General features: G+C 47.5%; 2 protein-coding genes across 4 annotated transcripts; both read left to right on the plus strand.

Moving 5' to 3' along the window:
* The first annotated feature begins 402 nt into the window (after positions 1-402).
* Positions 403-6,958, plus strand: SCAMP5 (secretory carrier membrane protein 5). The gene is made up of 7 exons (XM_018081537.2): positions 403-440; positions 1,286-1,362; positions 1,631-1,759; positions 3,466-3,622; positions 4,287-4,388; positions 4,561-4,678; positions 4,789-6,958. Exons 2-7 carry the CDS (start codon positions 1,356-1,358, stop codon positions 4,981-4,983), a joined length of 708 nt encoding a protein of 235 aa, XP_017937026.1. The 5' UTR covers positions 403-440; positions 1,286-1,355; the 3' UTR covers positions 4,984-6,958.
* A 1,238-nt stretch (positions 6,959-8,196) lies between these two features.
* Positions 8,197-22,690, plus strand: PPCDC (phosphopantothenoylcysteine decarboxylase). Of its 3 annotated transcripts, XM_018081530.2 has the most exons (7): positions 8,395-8,413; positions 10,197-10,258; positions 10,592-10,758; positions 15,672-15,767; positions 17,188-17,316; positions 19,114-19,282; positions 22,063-22,690. In XM_018081530.2, the coding sequence occupies exons 3-7, from the start codon at positions 10,606-10,608 to the stop codon at positions 22,146-22,148; spliced, it is 633 nt and encodes a 210-aa protein (XP_017937019.1). In that variant the 5' UTR covers positions 8,395-8,413; positions 10,197-10,258; positions 10,592-10,605; the 3' UTR covers positions 22,149-22,690. The 3 variants fall into 3 exon arrangements, with proteins under 3 accessions (XP_029819022.1, XP_008932052.1, XP_017937019.1); XM_029963162.1 differs by lacking the exons at positions 8,395-8,413; positions 10,197-10,258 and adding an exon at positions 8,197-8,219 and having other exon boundaries at positions 10,588-10,758; XM_008933804.3 differs by lacking the exon at positions 10,197-10,258 and having other exon boundaries at positions 8,309-8,413.
* The last annotated feature ends 648 nt before the right edge of the window (positions 22,691-23,338 follow it).

Here is a 23,338-nt window from a genome sequence, read left to right on the forward strand (position 1 = left end):
AGCGCTTCACGCCTGGCAATTCACGGCGAAGCCCAGCCCTGCCTGCCCTCCCCAAACCCACGCCACGCACCAGAGGGGTTTCTCCTCCGTGCCATCGCCCGTGTGATGAGCGCTCCCATTTTTCAACCCCTCCACCATATTTCAACCCTCCCCCCCCTCAATTACATCCCCGCAATTTTGCAAAAAAAACAAGCCACCCGATTTATTCAAAATCTGGGTGTTTTCTCCCCACGGCGGCGCAGGTGTCGGGCCGGGGGGGCGCGTCCGGTCGTGTGTCCCGGCTCCCGGTACACGTGGGTGGGGGCGGCCGGTGGGACGTCACCGCGCCCGAGGAGCTCGTATTTATAGCACCGGCGGGATGGAATCATCCGGGGGCTACCGGCGGATGTTGGGAGAGATGGCGAGCCGCGGGGGTTTGCTGTGCCTGGCCTGTGTCTTTGGTACTGGGGGATGCTTGGAGGGTGGGAGAAGACCCCTGGAGAGAGCCCCTAAATCTTCTGGGGAGCCCCAGGCACCAACCGCCAGGACCCTGTGTCTTGGGAAGTGTGTTGGCTTCTGCCAGCTCTGCCCGGATAGCTGAGAGAGGGCAAAACTTGCAGGCAGGTGGGGATACACCATCTTCACGCTTCTATTTAAAACCTCAGCTCTTAATTTTTACTGTAATTCGCCTTAATTTTCACTTCTGGGACAGAGCTGAATGATCTGGGTTGGTCGAACTACATGAGTAATCGTTAAGCCAGGCACTCAAGTGATTCATTAGTGACAATCGCCACTGATTTATTTTTTTTTCCAGTTGATTTCCCTGCTCTGATTTCCCTGCTCCCTTTTCAGACTGGTTTTTGGCTTTGGTTTGCAGAGATGGGAGCTACAAGGCAGCTAGACAGTACCCTGTGCTGGAATTTAGCAAAAATAATAATTTAAAAAAAAAATATCAGTTTGGGGCCAGGTAATGAACTTGGGGGTTTCAAGCTGCCCACAGCTACCTCCTTTCCCTGCTGTCCCACCTGGCCCTCTCCTGGATGTAGGTCACTCGGGAGTGAGAGGCACCACATCACTGGATCCTCTCGTAATCTTCTGCCTTAAATGGTGTGTAAGCCTCAGCCTGAGGAGCTGGGATTTATCCCCCTGCCAACCAGGTGCCAGCCTGGATGTGTGATAGTCTAGAGTGTCACAGAAATGAAGCAAACTGTGCTGTCCTTGAGTTGTTTTGGAGCAGGGGGGAAAGTGAAGGCTCTCAGGGAGGGTCCTGACCACTTCAATCACCTCTTCTCTCATTCTCCTCCAGCTTTGCTAAAGCTCACACATTGTTCCCAAGTACTTTTCCTGAGGAGCAGAGAGGCTGAGTGTGTGCCAGCATGGCAGGTATGCGGGTGGGCTCTGAAACCCATCAGGGGCTTTACTGGCCATGTTACCCCATTAGTCCCAGTGGGGTGGTGGGTGCCCACGCTTGCAGGATCCACATGGCCAGCAAGGGCTGAATTTGATCCTTTTTGGTGGGTTGGTGGTGGTTTCCCTGGGAAATCCTGAATTCCTGTGTGAAGCTCGTCAATTCTTGGGGCTAATTAGGAAGCCTTTCGGTTTTTGTTCAGCTCTGGGCTGTGCCCGACCGTGATGAAACTTTTCATTGCAGAAAAAGTGAACAATTTCCCTCCCCTGCCCAAGTTCATCCCCCTGAAGCCATGTTTCTACCAGGACTTCGATGCGGAGATCCCGCCACAGCATCGGACCATGGCCAAGCGACTTTACTACCTCTGGATGTGTGAGTCACTGGCTGGGAATGGCTGGGGTGGGATTCCTTTGCCTCTCCAAAGGCTGCTCCTCTTGGAGCCGCCAGCTGAAAGAGCAGGGCAAGGTCAGGGAAACCCCCTCCAGGCCTTGGTGCTTCCTGTTAAAATCCAGGAATGGGACTTCGGCTGCAGCATCCCATGGGTCTCAGCCCTTCTGACCTCCAGGACGAAGGTGCAGAGCTGGCTCAGTGTCTGAGAGCCATCAGTGGTGATGTTGACATCTCACTGCAAGGAGGAGACAGCTCAGACTGGAGGGCTGGTGTGCCTGCTCCCCAAAATGTGGGAGCCTGAGGCTTCCCGGAGCTTGCCTGTTCCTCTTGCATGCCTGTGTGTGCCGTGCTGTGCTAACAGAGCTGTCACCAGCTTCCAGCTCTTCAAACTATCCTGAATCTCTCTTCCTCACCAACCCTGTGCAGGGAATAGAGCCAGAGGGACAGATCACATAGGTGGAAACATATGTGTGCAGCTTGGGGCAAGCTGGCATCGGCATTTAATTTCTTTTCAGAAGTTCCCTTATCAGTTTTAGAAGTTTAGTTTCCTTATGAGGTGTTTTCCCTGAACTTTGGAAGCATGAGTGCCCAGGGAGTGCCTTGTGCTTTGGAGGCAGGTTATGAAGAGCTGAGCTGGCACCAGAGAGGTCAGAGTGTTCCTGCTTTTGTCACAGCACCAGGCTGGCACCCCCAGGACTGTGTCCCATCAGGAATGTGACCCTGGGGTAACTTCATCATGTGAGGAGGGTTGGTGTAGCTTGTCTTAGTAAGGGGAGTGAAAAAAAAGCTGTGCTTCCTTAGGGAAGCTGTCTCAGAGATCTTCAGTTCCCTCCTCATCCCAATCTGGGTGTTCTTCCTCTTATTGTAACAGAGCTTGGTTCTTGCTCCACAGCACAAGCACCAGCTCTTGAAGCCAGTCACTGTCCCTTGGTTTCTGCCTCCAGAGCTCCTCTCTGGGTCATTTTCTCTCCAATACCTCCTCAGATACATAGAACAGAGCGGCAGGAAGGTCCTTTTGGTGTTCTTTAGGGCAGCCCAGGCAGCTGAGCTCCTTTCCTTGCCAGCTGCAGCTCTCGGGCAGGCGATGGTGGGAGGGTTTTCATTCTCGTCAAAATAATGAATCATTCTCCGAACTCGGAGGCGTCAGAATGCAGCTGAGCATTCTCTGCTTTGTCCTGTGTCTGCTGATCTGGGATTCATAGTCAGAGCCCTTGTGTGGCCTGACCCCAAGCACGGGTGGGTGAGGGAAATGTGTCGCCCCCTGAACTGGTGAGGCGGGGCCAGGAGTTCAGCGATACTTGGGGAACTCCTGCACAAGCTCCTTCAGCAAAACTGTATCTGGAGTAAGCAAAAAAAAAGCTTCATTTTGATTCCTCCAGTTTCCTTCCATTAGTGGAAACATGTTCTGGCTTTATGGCAGTGGGAGAATGTGGCTCTTCCTAATCCTCAGAGCCCTGGACCTGCTTAAGGAATTACAAGTCCGAGTAATATATTGATTTTCCTCCTACTCTTCAGCTGAGGTTTGACCCTCTTTGGCTCAGCCAGCCTGGGAATGTGCTCCCAGCTTAATTTAAGGGAAATCCGGCTAGGGCAGGGCTCCGAGGCCACATCCCTGGGGTCAGGGTCTCTCATATCTCACTGCCATCCTTGTGTCCGTGCTACTCTGCTCTGTGTGTGTGTGTTTGCAGTGAACAGCATCACCTTGGCAGTGAATCTCGTGGGCTGCCTCGCGTGGCTCATTGGAGGCGGCGGAGCTGTAAATTTTGGACTGGCAATTCTCTGGCTCATTCTCTTTACGCCCTGCTCCTATGTCTGCTGGTTTAGACCTATTTACAAAGCTTTCAAGTAAGTGGTCGCACCTGAGCCTGGCTTCTTTTTGCCTTGTTTTCCTTCCTAAACCATCACTGGTTAGCCTGGGGCGTTGCCTAAATTACTAGGGGAATTTCTTTTTGTCCAGCCTTTTTAGCTTTACTTTCTAACCTTCAAAACAAGGGTGTTTGGGATTTCCTGAGGGCCAAACCCCCAACCATGTGATGTAAGAGCACCCTCCATGTGCCTCTGTGCAGCAGCGGGGGAGACTGGTGAGGATGCAGTTGGGGTGCAGCTCTCCCTCTCTCTCATCCTTGAGGCTTCTTTCATATTTTTCCACAAGTCCTCAAGGTGTTTATATGGGTTATCCGAGCTGCTGAGGTTGATTCCCAAATCTAGAAGTCTGGGGATGTATTTATTCCCCATGTGGGGTGGTGTAAGCCAAGAGCTGTGTCCCAGCATGGATGTCATCAAGTTCAATGTGCAGAGCTGGCCGAGCCATGGAGAGGGTCTGGTGCCCCCGTGGGCTTTTCCCAGGTGCCCCTTCACCACCTTCAGCCTCTTGCAGTTTTTCCTTTGCCTTTAATTTTGCTTCTCACCACCCTCCTGCTAAATCACAGCCGGGTCTGAGACATAGGAGCATCTCCTCGAAGCGCAGCAGGGATGGAGGTGCAGGGAGTGACCGAGCCCTCTCTTGCAGGACAGACAGTTCCTTCAGCTTCATGGCCTTCTTCTTCACTTTCATGGCCCAGCTGGTGATCAGCATTATCCAGGCGGTGGGAATCCCTGGATGGGGGGTCTGGTAAGGAAAATGCTTCTGTGTTGGGCGCAAGGGTGGTCACCATGGTGTTTTAACATCCCCAGTGCTTGATGTTTTAACATATTCGGTGCTTCTTGCCTTGGGGAGGATGGTCTGAAGAGCTGGGAAGGATGCTGGCAATTTGGGAAAGCTGGTTGTTTTCATCTCCTTGCAGCGGCTGGATTGCAGCGATTTCCTTCTTTGGGACCAACGTGGGGTCAGCCGTGGTGATGCTGATCCCCACCGTGCTCTTCACGGCCATGGCAGTCTTCTCCTTCATCGCTCTCACCATGGTATGGCAGGAGAAATGGGTGCGACACGTTGCTCCGGGGGGGCCCTCGCTGCCCCCCTGGGAGCTCACCTCCAGCTGCAGGCACTCAGCCCCTCTGGATTTTCCCTCCAGGTGCACAAGTTTTATCGGGGGAGCGGCGGCAGCTTCAGCAAAGCGCAGGAGGAGTGGACCACGGGGGCATGGAAGAACCCCCACGTGCAGCAGGCGGCCCAGAACGCGGCCATGGGGGCGGCACAGGGCGCGATGATGCAGCACGAGACGCAGTACTCGGCCACCCCCAACTACACCTACTCCAACGAGATGTGAGCAGCAGGACTCTGTCCTCAGGAGGAAGAGCTGGGGCGGGGGGGGGGGAAGAGAGGAGGAAGAAGGCTGAGCGAGTTTCTGCAGCTGTTTCAGAAAGTTGGAGTGTACCATAGTGGTGGTTCTTTTCCCGTCTTCGTAATGAGATCCTTTGGGATTTTTTTCTTTCCTTTTTTTTTTTTTTCCCTTGTTTTGAGCTCTTATTTTCTCCTTTCTTTTTCATTCTGAAGAGGCTGTGAGTTGACCTGCAGGGCTCTTGTTGTGCGTGGTAGTCAGTGTCTGTTCACGTCTTTTTTTTTTCTCTGTGGAATAGTGTACAGTGGTGGTTTTTTAATTACTGTGGTGATAGGTGTAAATTAGAACCTCATCAGCCAAAAGCCCCCCACACACCCCCAAAAAGGGAAAAACAGCAACCAGCACCCATCTTCCCTCTTGGAATAAGCCCTGAACCACAGGTTTCTGACATGTGTGAGTTTTCTCTTTCAGTTGGTAATGTCCAGCCACTTGCCGTTGTTTCAGCAAGGGCAAACAGTCCTGGGAATTCTCCTTTTTCTTTTTGCTTTTTAACTAGCAGGTGGCTGGTTGATTTAGCATTCAAAAAAAAAAAAAAAGGGGAGGGGGAATGAGAAACCCTCAATCCTGCTGTTGATATGCTGGAAGCCAAGAGATTCCTAATCTACACCCTGGCTCAGGATCTACAACTTCTCTCAGTGTGTGGTGTTGTAAGTGAGTAGTTTACACACTTTGACATGGAGGACCTGTGTGTGTATGTGTGTGTTTGTGTGTGTGAGTGTTGGGGAGCAAGGACAGGTTTTCCCTGCGGGATACAACTGTCCCATTCTGGATTCTGCATCCTGAGTCTGTTATTTTTAAAAGGCTTCTGTTTTGAAAAGCAGTTGTAAAAGCAGCAGAGCGTTCCTCAGAGGACCTACTCTTGGGCAAGGCTGCAGGTCAAATCTTGCCACCCCAAATCCAAGCAGTCTCCCTGATGACAGAAATAGCCAGGCCAAGATTTGTCCCTCCTAGCCTTGGAGGCATATGCTAATTAAAGGCTCTTCAGGAAACCTCCAGGCTGGCAGGAAGGATTCCCACTTACTTGCGCTCCTAAAAAGCGTGGTGAGATGTGGCCATGTGTTTTCTTGGTGCAGAAATCCCTGCCAGCCCTGAATCCTGCCCAGTTTGGGGATGGTGGGCATTAAATAATGATCCTGCACCCTAGCAAGAGGCAGCTGAGCTCAGACTAACACCTCTTGGGGAGAGTGACTAGCACACCCTGGAAAAAGACTGTGAGTGGGATCATAAATGGGATGGATGCTGCAGGGCAGGAGTCAGGAAAGCTACTTCTCAGAGATGCTTTTCAACTCTAAATGCACTTTAAATATGCCAATTTTTTTTCCCAAGTCCTTGAAAAGCAGTCCAAACAGAATCCAATCCAGCCCCTTCCTTAGCTCCAGTATCTCCTGCCTTGCACAGGGAAGGAGCTTGGTGTGCCACCAGCCAGGGCTATGTGAGTCCCCAGCCCCTCACCCGTCCCCTCCAGCCCCCCAGTGATGCTTGGATGTGACCCCTACCCCTGAGAATCACCCCAAAAAGGACCTTCTCTTCTCCAGCAAAGCACACCAAGACTAGTTTCCTTTTTAAGGTACCACTTCAGTCATTATGCAGTAGGCAGTCATCTCTTGACCAGACTAAAATGCAGCTATTGATAAAATGCCTGTCTGTGCGTGTGTGTGTATATATTTATGTATAAAATGTCAGGAGAAAAGTAATCCTTTGCTGAGCCTATTATGTTTAATCAGGTTTAAATATTGTGCAATCCATTTCTAGCTCGCCTAAAACTTACTCTGCCAAACCATGTGCTCTGTCATCCGTGTCTGAGAAATGATGGATTAAGTGACTTCACCTTTTGCATTGACAATAAGATGCATCAATAATAACTGTAACGAGCTGTAACTAACAGACATTGCTTCAGCACCTACCCCTCCTCTCCGGTGTGTCTCCTGAGTGTGTGAGCGCTGAAATGTGCCCCTGTGACACCAGCTGGGTTGGAAACTCTACCCTCTGTTCTCACCTTGATTATTTTTAAGATGTCCCTGCTTAAGGTGGGGCTGATGTGGTAGTGATCAAAGCGGGGTGCTCCTGAAGCCCACAGGGTGGGAGAAAGGGGGTGTTCCTGCCCCTGGGCGAGAGGAAGCTCTGGATAGATCACACCTGGGGGTTTCCTGATGTCTCCCTGTTGCTTCCTATGTCCTGCAGTCAGCAAAAGAGAGCTCTCTGCCTCTTGCCTTTCATGCTGCTTGCTTGTAGCTGATATTACAGGGATGTCCAAATACAGCTTAAAAGCAGCAGTTATCTGGAAAGGGTTGTGGACCACACACTGCCACAGATCTGTTGTGCTTGCATAATCGTGGAATGGCTTGGGTTGGAAGGGACTCCAAAGATATCCAGCAGGGACACCTTCCACTAGTCCAGTTTGCTCCAAGCCTCATCCAACCTGGCCTTGGACACTTCCAGGGATGGGGCAGCCTCAGCTTCTCTGGCCAACCTGGGCCAGGGCCTCATCACCCTCACAGGGAAGAATTTCTTCCCAGTATCCCATGTAAACCTACTCCCTTTAATTTTGAAGGCATTCTCCCCTGTCCTGTCTGCACCTCAGACAATAAGTGATTCTTTAACCCACGTTCCCCTGCCAGCTCCGTGTGGCTGCCCTCAATCCTTGTAGGAAAGGTTTCCCTCCTTGTCTGTAGCACTTCCATGGGCTCAGATATCACCTGGAGCTGCCACTTGAGGGGACCTCAGACCCTCTCCTCTCCTCAACACGCCTTTTATGCCCCCCCCCAGCAGCGAGTTTTGCTGCCCTCTGTTATTGCCAAAACCCTGCCACGAGCCAGAATCCCCCTTAAACAACTTCCTCAGCAGTCTGAAGCCACCCACGTGCCTGCCCTGGGCGAGATCCCTGGCGTGGGGGCAACTGTGGCACCGAGGGGCACAAAGCCCTCCCGGGGGGGCTGCAGTGGGGCCGTGGGGGCAGGACGGGGAGCGTGAGGGGCGGTGCGGAGGCCGCCATGACACCCGCCATGACACCCGCTCCGGCCCGCCGCCAATCGGCGCCATTTCCCGGCGCCCCCGCGCGGCCGGGCCGCCCTCAGGCCGCGCTGCCGCCGCCGCCCGCGGCCCTGCGGACGGAGCTCGGGGGCTGCCGCCCTGCCGTCGTTCCGGACCGCGCCCGTCCTGCCTCCGCGTATAGAAACGCTGCTTGTTATGTTCTGGGAACCCGCAGGGGGGTTCTCGGCGCTGCTCTGTGCGTGCCTTTTTGCAGCGTTTTGGAGCTATTTCGAGCATCGCTACAGCATTAAAAAAATCTGTTCAAATAACGCATGAGGCCTCTAAATTGCTTGTTTTCTAGTGGCTGTTTCCCCAGAGCTGTATTTGGGTAAGAGAAAAGCACAACCCAGAACTTTAATATCATTATTATATTTGTGTTGTGCATATCATATATTATTATTTTATTATTATATGTTATATATTGTATATAATAATATATATTTTTGTATATAATATATATAGTATATATTATTACAATTTATTTATATTATATTTTATTACATTACGTTTTATAATTTTCATGTTATATATATAATACAATTTATATATATTATTATAATTACATATTATAATGTAATATATGTAATAAATGTAATAATGTAAAAAATATGTTTTAATTATATATATTATTATTTTCTATATTATTTATTATATTATTTATTATATTGTAATTTATTATTTAATTATATATTATTACAATATATATGTATTGTATATGATGATATATAATTTTATATAGGATATTAAAATTATATATAATAGTATTGTCTCTGTTATAATATACAGCTTTCATTATAATTTTTATCACTTCTACCTTTTTCCCATTGTTTTGCAATTGTTATTTTAACAGTATTTTATGATTTTATAATTTCTAGTATTTTATAGTTATTTTACCGATTTTTTAATTGTTTCATAATTTTTATAATTTATAACGTGTTTTGAAAGGTGCCTAACTTCTTATTCTCCAGGTTTTAATTTGTGGATGCTTTGGAGAATTAATTGTCATTTAGGAATCATAAGAGAAATTTGGAAAGCATCCTAAGGATGTTTTAATTAGATAATAATTTTTTAAATTATTTATAAATCAACAATACCTTTCTAATTTTAATTAGATATAGATGAATGTATGAAGCATGTAGTAGCATTAAAATCCACCAGCCAATGTGCTTGCTACATTTCCTCACCTCTAATTACCCTTGCTAATCAGCATAGCGGAAACTGGGCTCTTATCCTGGTAATGCATTTTATAAACACGCTGAGAAACTTCTGGGGCTGGAGTTAAACGTGTTGATTCTGAGCAGAGCATGGAAAAAGAAGGTGGTGGTGTTGTGAGAGGGGGTTAGAAGGGGTGTTTGTCTGGGTGAGGGGCTCAGAATTCCACATAACTGCTGCACAACCATGAAGGATCCCAAGTTAACCTGCTCCTGGTAGTGACTGAAGGGTTGGTGGGATATTGGGAAGAAGTTCTTCCCTTTGGTGTTCTGGCACAGGTTTGTGGCTGCCCCGTCCCTGGAAGTGTTCAAGGCCAGATTGGATGGGACTTGGAGCAACCTGGAAGGTGTCCCTTCTCATGGCAGGGGGTGGACTGAATCACCTCTCATTTCCAACCCAAACCCTTCGGTGATCCTATGAAATTCCTCTCTCCGGGGAATCCAGCCCCCTCACTCCAACATCCGAGTTGGTCCCAAAAATAAGGGCAGCCTAAACATCTTCTTCTTCATCTTTGTTCCACCCAAAGTGCTTCCAAGCAGCTTTGTCTTAATAATAACATCACTGAAACGGAACAAACTTCACTGAATATGATGATTTTTCAAGGACTGAATTTACTCTTTGCTAATTACTTGTTAATTGATGATATTTTGATGTTGGAGATATTTGTATCAATTCTAATGATTTCCTCACCAGAACAGTCATTTGGGATTTTTACTGGTGTGGCAGCAGCTCAGGGAAGCCAGGAGGAGGTGGGAGACCTGAATTAAAGCTGCTAGGGAATAATTTCTAGTGCTGCTCTAAGTATTTAGGAATACAATAAGAAATAGGATGATTATGCTTTCCTTGAGACCTCAAATTTTTAAATATTAATACATCTCCCTGAATTTTTTATCCACCAGGAGTACAAGGAGAAAGCAGCTCAGCTAGGGGTTGTATGTCTTTGCAGCACTTGATGTGAAAGGTATTTATCCTAAATTCTGGACCATGTTCAATGTGTGAGAGCATATTTTCTTTGTTTTTATGGCTGGGGTTAGCAGAGCACGTTTTTGGCCTCCTAGTACAGATTTTAGGGGTGTGTTAACAGTATCTGAGAGAAATTTGTAATTAAACATTAAGCTGGGTTTAAAGGTTTGCTGGTGCTTGAAAGCTTTGTGGATTAGACTCTGTTTTGAACTACTCTGAGCCCTGCAGAGTCCAGGTTTGGATCTGGGCCCTCTGGAATATGTTGGGGTTGGAGCCCTGCTGTGCTTGGAGGCACTGTTAGTCCCGTGTCTTTGTTCTTCTGTGCTTGCAGAGTTTGACTGGAGCATGGAGCCTGTCTCCCCACTGGAACCAGGGATTCCTGCAGGAAAAAACTCACCCGTGCCACAGAAGAAATTCCATGTCTTGGTGGGGGTGACTGGAAGTGTGGCTGCTCTGAAGCTGCCCCTGCTCGTCGGGGAATTGCTGAAAATCCCTGGGGTAAGTAAAAGCTGTTGGTGGAGCTTTGTAGAGTTGGAGAGGAGAGATCACATGGCCCCTGCTGAAATGAAAAGTTCCTCCTTGGAGCCCTTCAGTTTAACAATTTTTTGAAGGAGAATTCTTCCAGCTTTTAAGAACTGATTTTTTTTTTTCCCCTTATCAATTAACACTTGAATAGGTCTTGGCTTTGGATGGTTTTTTTCCCTGGAATTTGCCCTTGTCAGTCAAATTGCCAGATGTGGCTGCAGACAGAGGTGATGCACCTAGAACTTGAAATCTCCAGGATATTGCAGTTTTCCATCTGTGGGATATGGATTTTTGAAATATAAACGCTGCTGTCTGACCAAGAGAGGGGGAACCAGACCTTGTGAAACCAGAAATAGAAAATACACACTGCTATATGAGTCTGTGCACTTTTTTTTTTTTTACTCTTAATTATCTGGATTAACAGAAGTGCCCAGCAGAGGCCACTGGTAACTGATCAGGGAGGGAAACACGCTTTTTTCTGCTGTAGAATAAAGTTAGAGGAAACTTTTAAGAAATGGAGCAGATATTTTGGAGCAGCAAAATGAAAAAGTGGCAGAAGCAAGAGGGAGCACTTAAATCGGAGATATACTGGTTAGATTGCTTCATGAATATCCTTTAGAATGTTTTGGGAGGCTTTATCTTGTGAATGCATTGAGTAGAGGCAGGAGAAGTGCTGATTTATCTGGTTTATGTTGGTATCCAAGCTGGAAAGAGTACTGGAGGGGAGTACTCCAGTACAGTACTCCAGTACAGGTTGCAGAGAGAAGTCTGAATTAATTTATTGCTTGATCCGAAGTGATTAGTGAAGTCAAAGGTCTGCACCTGAAGTAAGAAGAACAAAGAAAAGCCATACCAAGAAAGGGAGTGATCAGCACAGAGCCAGAGATATGGATCTTCTAATCCTCTCTCTCTTGGATTACCTTGGCTGTTGTCTCTTTTCCTTTTTTCCTGGTGCTTGGAACATCCTTTTGTGAGGGTAACAGGCAGAATGCAAATGATGCACCGTAGGAATGTAAGTCAAACCCCTCCTTCTCTCTGAGTGTTTGATTCATAATTAAAAGCTGCAGGCAGCTGGACCCAAACTCTCTGTGCAGACCCAGAGGACCGTGACATCTGGTGCAGACTTTGTGGCCACTGGTTTTAGTTGCATAAATAGCAAAAGTGAAACGTCCAGGAGTTTCTAACACTAAATTTATTAATAAAAATTATTTAGTATCTAATTTCTGCCGTGATTTCAAGGCCTGCTGAGTCAGTGTAACTTTTCCATTGAGTTTGTTGGGTCCTGCACAAGGCTGTTGCATCAGTTTCTTGTTGAGGTAGGGCAGGAGGCAAAGGAAGGCCTTTGTACCAAAGGAGGTGTGGTCAAAGGCTTGAAACTGGAGTAGTTAGTTTAAATTGATGTTTTGGCTGAAAGGATCTGTGGTGAATGACTTGGCAGGGTGATCTTGCTGCTCATTAAACTTTAACATCTTCTCGAGGGTGACTCCAGTGCATTGCCTTTTTGTTTAACCTCTTTGGAGATCTGGGAAATTTCGATTGGGTGCAGATTATTGTCCTTGCACCTGGTGTGGTGGAGAGACAGCACAGGATCTCATCATCTCACACACCTCATTCATAGAGTTTTTCAGTGGCAGGCACACCATGACAAAAATCATATTGGCAGGATATTGGTTAGTAATAGGCTTTTGGGAGACCCTGGAGCCCCTTCCAGTCCCTAAAGGAGCTCCAAGAGAGGTGGAGAGGAACTTTGGACAAGGACCTGGAGGGACAGAACAAGGAGGAGTGGCTTTAAGCTGAAACAGTTTATACTAACAAGTTTAGATTAGATATTAGGAACAAATTCTTCCCTGTGAGGGAGGTGAGGCCTTGGCACAGGTTATCCAGAGAAGCTGTGGATGCCCCATCCCTGGAAGTGTTCAAGGCCAAGTTGGACAGGGCTTGGAGCAACCTGGGGGATGGAACTGGATCGCCTTCAAGGTCACTTCCAAACCAAACCATTCTGTGATCCTCTGATAAAGAAAGGCAAGGACAAACCTTTCTGTGGGTGAGATGTTTTGTCCTTGAAGCTACAGGATGTCAGCTGCACTTTAGGCTTAAATCACACCATGTCACTTCATTGTGCACGTGCCAGGCAGCCTCTACATTGGCTTGTAAGTGCCATTTAACAGGGGAGCTGCTCATTCGCTTGTGGTCAGGCTGTGTGGGAAGATTTTGCTGTCAAAACTGAGAAAGTTATTAAAAAATAATCACACACACCCTTAACCTGAGCAGAAAGGGCTGTGCCGGGAGAATCCTCTAACAGAGAGCAGCAGTGTGTTGCTCTGAACACAGGAGAGCAATTTTGCAGTGAAGTTTTATTTTGGAGATTTGGGTTAAGCCAAAGACCTCTAACTAATCAAAGCTGTCTCCACTGAGGGAATTTGAGTGTGGCTAGACTGCCTTTATTAAGATATCCATGGGCAAACAGAGGGTGTGCCAGGTAAATAGGAAAAAAAACCAACAAACTATGTAGGCTAAAGTGATCATTTGAACACTGATCTCTTTGCAGCACAGCTGGAGAGACTTGAAGGACTTGCTGAGAACAAGGGAACCAGGAACCCACCCCAGCAGAAAACCTTCATTAGGGAGAATATTTAACTCATAGAGCGGTTTTCTTGGTGGAGTGGCAGAGTCACCAGCACTCAGAGTCCTTGAACATCCCTCTGGTATGTCCTGGCTTGCAGTGGGTTGGATGCAATGCTCAAAAGCCAGAGCTATTCTCTAATCCTGAGCTTATGCTTGGAAGAGATAATTATTTTTTTTTTAATGGTACCATTTCAGAGATGAGAGATGCCCCTTCAAACTGCACGGTGCTCTTTAAAAATCCCCAAGTAAATACTCTCTTGCAGCCTGAGGTTAACACCTCACCCAGGCCCGTGGCGCTGCAGAGAGCGGCGTTAGCACCTTTGTGGGTGCTGCTGCTTGGCTCGGGGCAGCTTCCTGTGGGGTGAGGTTAGCATGGAAATAATACAGTTCATGGCTTGTGAATATGATCTTCACGCTCAAAAACAGTACAAACAGCTGTGATTCCAAATCAGGGTCACTCAGAAAAGAGCAGACATTTAGAAGAGGCAAAGAAGCAAATACGTAATACCAAAAACTGGTGTCACGTGCAGCTATATTTTCCCTTGACTTTCCCTTCAGGAAATGGGGGAAATTACCAAAGACCACAATATGCTGAGGCTGGGATTTTGCTCTGCTCCCAGCTGTTATTCTGCTCATATAGCCCGCAGGGAATCAACACTGCCCCATTCCCAGTAGAATAAATGGTGTTGGGAGCTGGGTTAATGTGGTTTGTCACGTCAGCCACTCCTGTTGCAGAGAACTTGGAGGTTTCCAGCAGTTGGTTTCAGCAAGGGTGCACACACCGAGTGCTTAATCAGTTTTCTACCTCAAGCCACAATTTTCCAAGAGGCAGAAGCTGCTGGTGAGTTTGGTTTCTCCCCATCTCACACCACACACTGGGTTCTGTGAGCTGCTGGAAGGAGCAGGCAGTAGCTGGAAGTGGATAATACCATGGAAAAGGGATATTTTTCACTGTAATCAATGGCCTGAGGTGCATCTTCCACATTACAAGTTTTCAGAGTATTCTTTCCTTGTGGTGGCCTGCCTGTTGACTGGTTTAAGGAATATCCTTGGAAGGAATTGCAGATGGAAGTCCAGTTCCATGGGGGATCAGGGCGTGCAGAGCCACTCAGACACTGCCTCTGATTTGGGGCTGGTCCTGGTGTGTGCAGGGCACCTACGGTTCACTGCTTGTGGCAGGAGCTGTTGGCAGCATTTATCAGTGCTACAGGTCACAGGTCAGGTAGAAACCAGGGAAAAAAAACCTTTTTCCATCTGTTTTCTGCAGGAAATGAGAAGTTCACCTTAGCACCTCATAAGCATGTGTTTCAGATCTGAGGGATGAGATAGAGTTTCCCCAGTATATAACAATAACTGAAGGTTCCCCTGGCTTTGCAGGTTTATCTGAGATTTCAGAGACAACCTTCATATCCTTTCACCCAGTCTCTCTTTGTGGAAGGCACTGGTTTACTGCACAAAAATGTTGTGCTATGAACATACCTACACAGAGGCTTTCCTCTTCCCACCACCTTGCTTTGATAGGAAGGATAGCTGGAAGACACAACTCCCACTTGCTTCTGGTAAGATCAGCAAGTCTGATTAACACTTTTAAAATGTAGCATCCCACAGTCTCTGGCTTCTTCCCCACTTTTGGGGTCAGGAGGTCATGGAGCGAGAGAGGTGGGGCAAAAGGAGGCAGAGAGAGGTGCAGGACATGATCCATTCAACCAGGAAACCGTACTCTGTGTTCCAAAGCTGCTCTTTTCTGGGAAGCCTTGTGCAGCAGAGGTGGGTGCTGAGCCCCAGCATACCTCCGTGTCTCTCAGCACCTACGTTGATCACTCAGCTTTCTCTTGGCACAGAGCTTCCTCTTGGCTCCCAGTGTGGGAAGAGCAGTCCTGGCAGTGCCACCTTGTCAGTTGTGGTTCAGGGAATCCACTGAGGCGAGATGCTCCCTTCCTCCCTTTGGCAGGCATGTGTGGGGATTAAAGGGCATCTTTCAGTTTCACAGGGCTTTGGTTTGCTGCTTCTTCCCTTTGAAGTTCCCTGCAGAACTGCACCTCATTGTCACCTGCACTGCCCTCTCTGCTGTCTTTGCTGTGAACATGTTTGGCAGGTGGGAACCTGTCCATTTTAGGTTGGCATGAAATGAGTCTCTGACTCCTGTGGATATCTGCGGTGGCTTGGCCTTTCAGCTTTGAATAGGCAAGGTCCTCTGAGAATCCACACAGCTTTCAAAATTGTCCTCAGATCTAACCATTGGTCTTGTTCTTTCTGCTTAGCTTGAGGTGAAGGTGGTCACAACTGAGAGAGCAAAGCACTTCTACAACGCTCAGGAGATTCCTGTCACCCTCTATGGCGATGAAGATGAATGGCAGGTGAGTTGTTCTTGCAAATAGAAGCACTCATCTAAGTTTCTTTGCAAGAAACCACACTTAGTTCTTGTTTAATCCTGGGCTAGGACCCACTCCTTGGTCTAGTAATGTATGTTTGGAATATGGCTTTTGAAGACCGTGATGTAAATGAGGAAGAAGAAAGAGGCTGCCCTGATGTACTGGAGGATTTTGTCCCACCTCAGCAGACCCCCAGCAGGCAGTGCTCTCTCACCACTCTGGAATCAGCTGCTCTGAGAGGAGTGTCAGGAAATGTCGAGAAAGCCACTGCAGAGCTGTGGTGAGCGTGTTTGGTGCTCGTCGTGAGTCATACTTGTCACGAAGGCAGCAGCAGCTTCTTCCCTTAGCTCAGCTGTCAGGGCTGTGAACATCTCTACACCCTGTAAAATGGCTCTTTCTCCTGACTACAGTTTTGCTGATGCACTTGGAGAGTCCTTGAGTATGGAGAGGTTCATTGTATAAGCATGAAGACTTTTTTTTCCCCTACATTCTATCCCTACTTTGCAGTAGTGATCCTAGTACAAGGTGCTCTACTCTTTACCACTACTCCTGCCAATGCACTCACACGAGTATCACTTTTAAGAGGAGAGAGACATGCCAATGGCAGTGGCCAGGAAACTTTCTGGCTGATCTAGAGATTTGTAGAGATCTGCTGGATCCCAGGGTGCTACAGCTCCAGGCAGTTATTTCTGAGGAATCCTCAGTAGGGTAATAGAAGAGGTACAGGTCAGGCTTTGAGGTCTGCTGGCACACTGGAAAGCAGGCATGGAATGCTTACAATGGGAAACAATCACAGAATGGTTTGGGTTGGAAAGGACCTCAAAACTCATCCAGTACAAGCTTCCTGCCATAGGCCAGGACACCCTCCGTTAGTCCAAGTTGCTCCAACCCCATCCAACATGTCCTTGGACACTTCCAGAGATGGGGCAGCCACAGCTTCTCTGAGCAACCTGTGCCAGGGCCTGATTAAAAGTGACTTGTACAATTAGGGGTCTGTACCTCATTAAAAGCCGGTGGAAAGCTTCACTTCAGTGTGAAGCTTATAAATCACATGAGTTTCCTAGGAAATGTGCCCCTGGTTTGGTCCTACCTGGCTTCATCTGGCTGGTAGGATGGAGCTCTTTTCCCTGCACAGGTGTGATATGTGTTAAGGGAACTCTTAGGAACAATTCCAAAGCTGAAGGATGCTGTGGACAGGGAAGGCTCTTTCATGTGAGCTGAAATCTGTGGTTATCAGATGTATGAATTGTCTTTGTGGGGAAAGGACCGCCCTACATCACTGCCATCCCTTAACTGTGCTCCCTGAACACAGGAGTGTGTTTTGTGAGGTGGGATTGGTGAAGTGCCCGTTGTTCCCAGCGTTCCCTGTGAGGGTTTGGTGATCTCCATCCTGTCTCCTCCGCAGCTGTGGAAGGGTCGGTCCGACCCCGTCCTGCACATCGAGCTCCGGCGCTGGGCTGACCTGATGGTGGTGGCACCTCTGGATGCCAACACGCTGGCAAAGGTTGCCAGTGGCATCTGTGACAACCTACTGGTGAGTAACTGGGGCTCTGCCTGCCACTCCTCTCAGCTCTCAGGACTGCCTGACCTTTTCCTTCATGGAAAATTGTGCTTCTGCAGCATCATGAACAGCGAGATTTGCATGTTCTGCCTCCATCTGCTTGTCTCTCTCTTCCTCAGGATGATTCCCCTGTTCTTTTTCAAACAGTGGATCTTTCCTTCCCTGACCTACATCCCTTCCCACTCCTCAGTCTCTTCTGTTATTTCCTAGTCCCCACTTTGTGCTTTTCCTGCTTTTTCTGGGGATGGTATTTATTTCTACCTCCACCCTCTCTCATTCATAAACAGAAACACACACACACACACAGTCACTTTGAGTTCCTCTCTGCATTTTTTTGATGTAATCTGGAAAGACACCTGTGAGATTAGATAAAACTCTTTACTTCCTGCCACCTCATCACCTCCTCACCTAACATAGCACAGACATTCAAACATGCTCACGTTTACTTAACTTCCAGTCTCAGCTACAGAATATTCTGCTTGTTCAGGCTTGGTTTTTTTGGTATTGAAAGTGCTCTTTAGGCTCTTCAGGCAAATCAGAAAGTGTATTAAAAGAGAGTGTGCTTCTCTGTTGGGTGCTGAGAACCTTCAGTGGGGCTGACTGTTTTGTGGCCAGGCATTAACCACACAAAAGATCTCTCAGGAAGCAGCAGATCTGCATGACCAACAGCCTTTTGGGTAAGAAATGCATATAAATGAACAAAATCCACCCGGATTAGATTACTGGGGTTCTGAGAGAAGTCAGAAAGAGCTGTGGGAGGGACAAGCAATGTCTTGTCCTTCTGGATCCCCTCAGTACTATGGATCTGATGGTTTAGCAGAGGGAAGAGCTCAGGAAAGATATCAGGGATTCATGGCTTCACAGACTCCTGCCAGTTTTTTCAGGGAGCCTGATGAAAGGAAGAGGTAGCTCCAGGAAAGGAAAGCAAGTGCTGGAGGTGCTGGTTGGCAGTTTAGAAAAGATTACAGCAGATGTCCTTGTGGTGGGAAGGGTTCAAGTCACAGGATATAAAAAGGATGGGCATGGTTCCTATAAGGATCCTGATCCAAGGAGAGCCCTGCACCAGGGACTGCTGCTCACTGGGAAGCTCATTTGCGTGACTTAAACGCTGCTAGGCCTGGGGAAACTGATGGGCATTGCATTAAGAGCAAGCAGCATTTATCTTTTTAAGGAGATGAGGTGATACTGGGTTATCTGGAAGTGCTGCTGCCAGATAGTTTGTAATCTGCCAGCGTCTGCTGCAGCAGCCCAGATGTGTTTGTGTCATCCTCTGCTTGTATCCCGGACACAGCAGTGCTTCCCTATGAGAAGTTATGGGACCAGCTGGTGGATAAGTTCAAAAAGACTCACTTGCCAACTTTCAGTGTTTATCTTTACAGCTGGCTTACCTGAAGTGTTGCCCAGGGATTTCACTGCAGCTGATAAGAACTGTGGTCACCCTTCAACTTCTCTGTCTCCCACAAAGGCTGGCAGTCTGTGTGCATCCTGTTCCTGCTTGGTTTGCTCCAGGCTGGGCTGCTCACTTGGCCCTGGGCCATAGCGGGATGGGATCTATCCTCTTTGTAGCCTCCCTCATCCTTCTGCCTGTCAGACGTGAGCTTTGCTGGAATGTGATACAAATTAGCCTCAGCCTTGTGAGTTAGTCCACCTGCACTGACAGATAGAGGCTTTTGACCTCAAAATGACCTCCAGGCTGGGAAGGCAATTCTGTGCAGCAAAGGGATGGGAAGGAATGAGGAAATCCAACCCATTTCTTGGCTTCTCTTGTAGACTTGTGTCATCCGCGCGTGGGATCTGAGCAAACCTCTGCTCTTCTGCCCGGCCATGAACACGGCCATGTGGGAGCATCCCATCACAGCTCAGCAGGTGGAGCAGCTGAAAGGCTTTGGCTACACGGAAATCCCCTGTGTAGTAAAGAAACTCGTGTGTGGAGATGAAGGTCAGTCCTTTTCCGTGGCTTCTGACCCTTTCCCTGCCCCAGTGCTGCTCTCATCCCGAAGGGGCGTGCGTCCTTTTGTTGTGTGGCCTCTGGGATGCTGAACTGCCAGGGTTTGTACAAACAAGCTGAAGCTTTCCCCTGTATTATTCCTCTTTATTAATTTTTAAGTAGTCTTAAGGGACCATCCAAGCCAGGCTTTCAGATGAGCCTGATACTGAACAGAAATGCTCGTTCAAGAAGAGAGGAGATCAGAGAGAAGGGAAGCTCTGCCATGAATGTTATCAGCCTGGGATTTGAGTGTCCTGACTTTGCCCTCTGCTGTGACTGGGGGCTGTTTTCCTCGTGCCTCAGTTCATCAGCTCTGCCATCAGGATAAAATCTTGTCCCTGAGAGCAGACAGTGAGAAGAGCCCTTTGAAGATGTGGCTGAGGGTGTAGCTGGACACACATTTAACTTTTGTGGTGGTGTTGTTGCCTGGGTTACTTTTCAGCTTCCCAGTGGAGTTTTGATTTGGGGTTTTGATATCAGATTTATCTATGAAGTGAAAGAGGGGGTGGGGGAAGTTGTCATGGTCAGATTCATTAGATTTAGCTTGCAATGCTAAGAAATAGTACTGAAATGGTCTCATTTGCATTTTAGGAGCTGCTTTAAATGGAGGTATTTTGACTTTTGGGAGTGGTTTTGATACAAACCATTTGGATGAATGGATTTGGGTTTTTTGTTAAAATTTTATTGGACAAATTGTCTGTAAAATGTCCCCCAATTCCAGCCATAATAGCAAAATAGCAAACATGCTATTAACTGCACAGTAGAATGCTCCTACTTTTGTGTAAAAACCCCAACTCCAGCAGGATTTTAACCACCCTTTCAGTTCAATAAACAGTCTGTACCTAAGCCAGGATGTTATAGTGTCCTTCAGGGTCAAATTCCAAGGCTGGCTTAATTTTTGAATCCTTAGGTTGCTGCAGTGCCTCTAGAGATTGTATTTTTTGATCTGAAGACTAGGAAATATTTACAATTAAGTAAGTGTAGTCAAGTAACTCAGGCATCAGTTGAAATATCCTGGATGATTATCCTTCCACTGGGATTTTAGACGTGATTACATCAAATTTCTTCATATCCAGCTCAGCTGTCTCTGCTGTGAGAGCAAACTCCTGAAGAAGCTTGGAGGAGAGGGATGGCACAGACAGCTGTGCTAGGAGCAGCCACCTCTGACTGAACTCCACTTGTGTTTGTGAGTCAATTCACAACAAGATCTTCCTGTTGGCAACACCAGGATTTTCCTGGCAATTTGTAAGAAAATTATGGCAGAGCAGTAATGGATTCCATCTCTCTGAATACCCAGTACTCCACCACTGACTTTTTCACCTCTTCCCCTCTTTTTTTCAGGCCTTTCACCCCGCAGCCTCTTCCACTCTCATTTTGGTTTTGTGGGTTCCATCCACACAGGGGTTTGCCTGGGTTCCACCCAAAAAACATGTAGCAACACTCACACATCTGGTGCAGAAGAGATTCAGTTTGCACCAGTTTTGTCTGTTGACATTGTGGTTTGTTTTGCTCTAAGAGAGGTTCCTCTTCCTCAACCCATGTGGTTGGTCTCACCTGAAATGTGCCCGGATCCTCACTATCACCAAGTTTCTGCATTACAAGCTTTACCTGATTAATTTTCCTCCCTTAGTAAATGGGTGGTTTTAGACAGAAAGTTCAGGTCAAAGAGAGTTAAACTAAATTAAATTGAGTTCCTTGTTTGGATAGTTTCCATACTGACAGTATCATCATCATCCTTGGCTGGATTTCTCAGGCTGGGCACCCTGGAAGATTTCTACCTGTAGGCATAAGCTGTGCTGTAAGATGGGCTGCTTAGCAAGATTTTGCTTTGCTAAACCTAGAAATCCAGATGTGAATTGCCAGAGATGTTGGAGAAGTGGGTGGTGGAGGAAGAAGGCAGGCCTTGGAAGTGTTCTGGAAGGGTGTAGCTCTGCCAAACTGTGCAGAGACAGTCAGGGAATGTCTCTTGTTCAGCAGCACCTTCCAGATGCAGTTTCTCAAGGTTAGGAGAGCAGAAGGGCCCAAATCTGCATGTGGCTCATCCAGAGGATGCTCCAGACCTTCTGGGATTTACAGGTCTGAAAAAGAGGAAAACAAAACCTCCCAGAACTAATTTCTGCTGAGCAATAAGGCTTGTATTTTAAATAATGAGAGCTATTAGCCAGCAGGACAAAAACTCAGTAGAGACTCCTTTTCAGTCTTCCAGAGGAGACAAATGCCTATGGGAAAAGCATCTTTCCTCAGCTCCAAGCAAATAACAGAAGTGAATGGCCTGAGTTCCCACTGCTGAGTTCAGCACATGAGGTTGGACAAGATGATTTAATCATCTCTGGGCTTAAAATTCTGAACCTGAGTTGAAAAAGTATTTCAGAGGGAAGCAGCAGCACAGAGTAGATTAGATGTTCATCTGGCAACTAACTAGTCTGAAAGGAAAAGCTTTCCTTTTTGTTCTGTCCAGCACTTAGCCTTCTCCAAGAGTTACTCCCAAGATTCAGGCTGGTGGGAGTCTAGGACTGCTTTCTGTACTGTGGGTCTCACTGCAGAGTCATGGGAACAGCAAGTCTTTTGTATAGGCAAAGACCATTTCAAAAAGATACTGAAATCACACAGTGTTTATGCTGGAGAAAGGAGGTGAAATAGGGAGTTTTGGTCCACACACACTTTTTTGGGACAGTTTTGCACACTTGCCCCCGCCCTGGATTTCACAATGTGGTTTTGCTCTTACCCTGCAGGGCGAGGTGCCATGGCAGAAGTGTGGACCATCCTGGAGAGAGTTAAAAGGATCCTTGAAGAACTGGATGTGCCAAGGCAGAGCTGATGTTTTGGCATGTAGATGGTGGTTTTGTGCCTTTCTGATGGTTTAGAGATAAACCCAGCAGGAAGCCAAGCTGCCTGTGGGTGCCCCTGGTATGCATACCTATAGCTGCTCTTCAACAGAAGGAGCCAACCGTTGTCTTGCAGCTGGTGCCAAACAGTTGGTACATCACTGCAGACTTTTGAAAACCAAAGCCAAGAATGTGCTGCCTTAGGGTGAAAAACTCTGTACTATCTTGCAGACAGGGACTAACATTCCTGAGGCTGCTCAGCACCCAGTATTTCACAGCTCTGTTCCAAGGAGGCTGCAGAAGGTTTTTCAGCTCCAGTCGTTTCCCCAAGGACTTCTAGAGAGGAGGATGCTGTGCAAACTCTGGTGATGGGGATAACACCAGCTCCTTCCAGCATGTGTGGTTTGGACCATCCCTGCTCTCCGAAGCTCGGTGTGTAGCTGTGCTGGCTGCATGTTCCCAGCAGGAGTCACTGTCCAAAAAGCATTTTCCCTCTGGGAACTTAATAAAAAAGAGTTTTTAATCCTGCCTCTGATGAATTGCCTCATGTAGCTGCTCTGGAAGGTGTTCACACCTAAAATCTTTGCTAAGCTGTTGTGTCTGCTTGTGTTTTTTTATCAGATGTGGAGAAAAATTGACTGAAAGGAGCTCTCTAACCCCCAAATTAGCCTTTGCCCTTTTGTAACCGTTGGCTGTTCCAAAATTCCACCTGCCCACCCAGGTTCTCCAGTTAGGAAATTAACAGGCCAGGCCCTCATAGAAAGCCAGGGTGCATGTTTCCCAAAGGAATGAAGTGAAACTTCACCTATGATGATCCTTTTCAGTTTGAAAGTTAACTGACAGGCATGAATAAATTGGGAAATCCTGTGCCCTCATGGGCCAGACCAGGGCTCCCCCAGTCCAGTCCAGCCTTTCCTTGGGAATGTGATCTTGCTCATGGGGGAATGGAAGCAAACTGGGGTTGTGAAACATGCTGCTGTAGCAGAGCACTGCTGACCAACAGAGGTTTTTAACTAAACCCAGACAAATTTAAGGCCTTTGGTACAACACGTGCATCTTGCCTGTGGGGGAACCTCCAGCCTGCTGCACACGAGGGAGGAAGTTAACAGGTTAGGTTTGCTTGCCTTATCAATCCCACACAAGTAAAAACCTCTGAACTTTCCCTGTTTTGACTCTTCCACTG

The sequence above is a fragment of the Manacus vitellinus genome, unplaced genomic scaffold (assembly GCF_001715985.3).
Source record: "Manacus vitellinus isolate BGI_N305 unplaced genomic scaffold, ASM171598v3 scaffold_53_pilon, whole genome shotgun sequence".
NCBI classification, from domain to species: Eukaryota; Metazoa; Chordata; class Aves; order Passeriformes; family Pipridae; genus Manacus; species Manacus vitellinus.

What these genes read in the sequence shown, in the direction of transcription:
- SCAMP5 (XM_018081537.2), top strand. An exon ending in CCTATTTACAAAGCTTTCAA is followed by an intron (nt 3,623 to 4,286) that starts GTAAGTGGTCGC and finishes CCTCTCTTGCAG; the next exon opens with GACAGACAGTTCCTTCAGCT. An exon ending in CCTTCATCGCTCTCACCATG is followed by an intron (nt 4,679 to 4,788) that starts GTATGGCAGGAG and finishes TTTTCCCTCCAG; the next exon opens with GTGCACAAGTTTTATCGGGG.
- PPCDC (XM_029963162.1), top strand. Translation starts at nt 10,606, where the DNA reads ATGGAGCCTGTCTCCCCACTGGAACCAGGGATTCCTGCAGGAAAAAAC. An exon ending in AATTGCTGAAAATCCCTGGG is followed by an intron (nt 10,759 to 15,671) that starts GTAAGTAAAAGC and finishes CTTTCTGCTTAG; the next exon opens with CTTGAGGTGAAGGTGGTCAC. An exon ending in GCATCTGTGACAACCTACTG is followed by an intron (nt 17,317 to 19,113) that starts GTGAGTAACTGG and finishes CTTCTCTTGTAG; the next exon opens with ACTTGTGTCATCCGCGCGTG.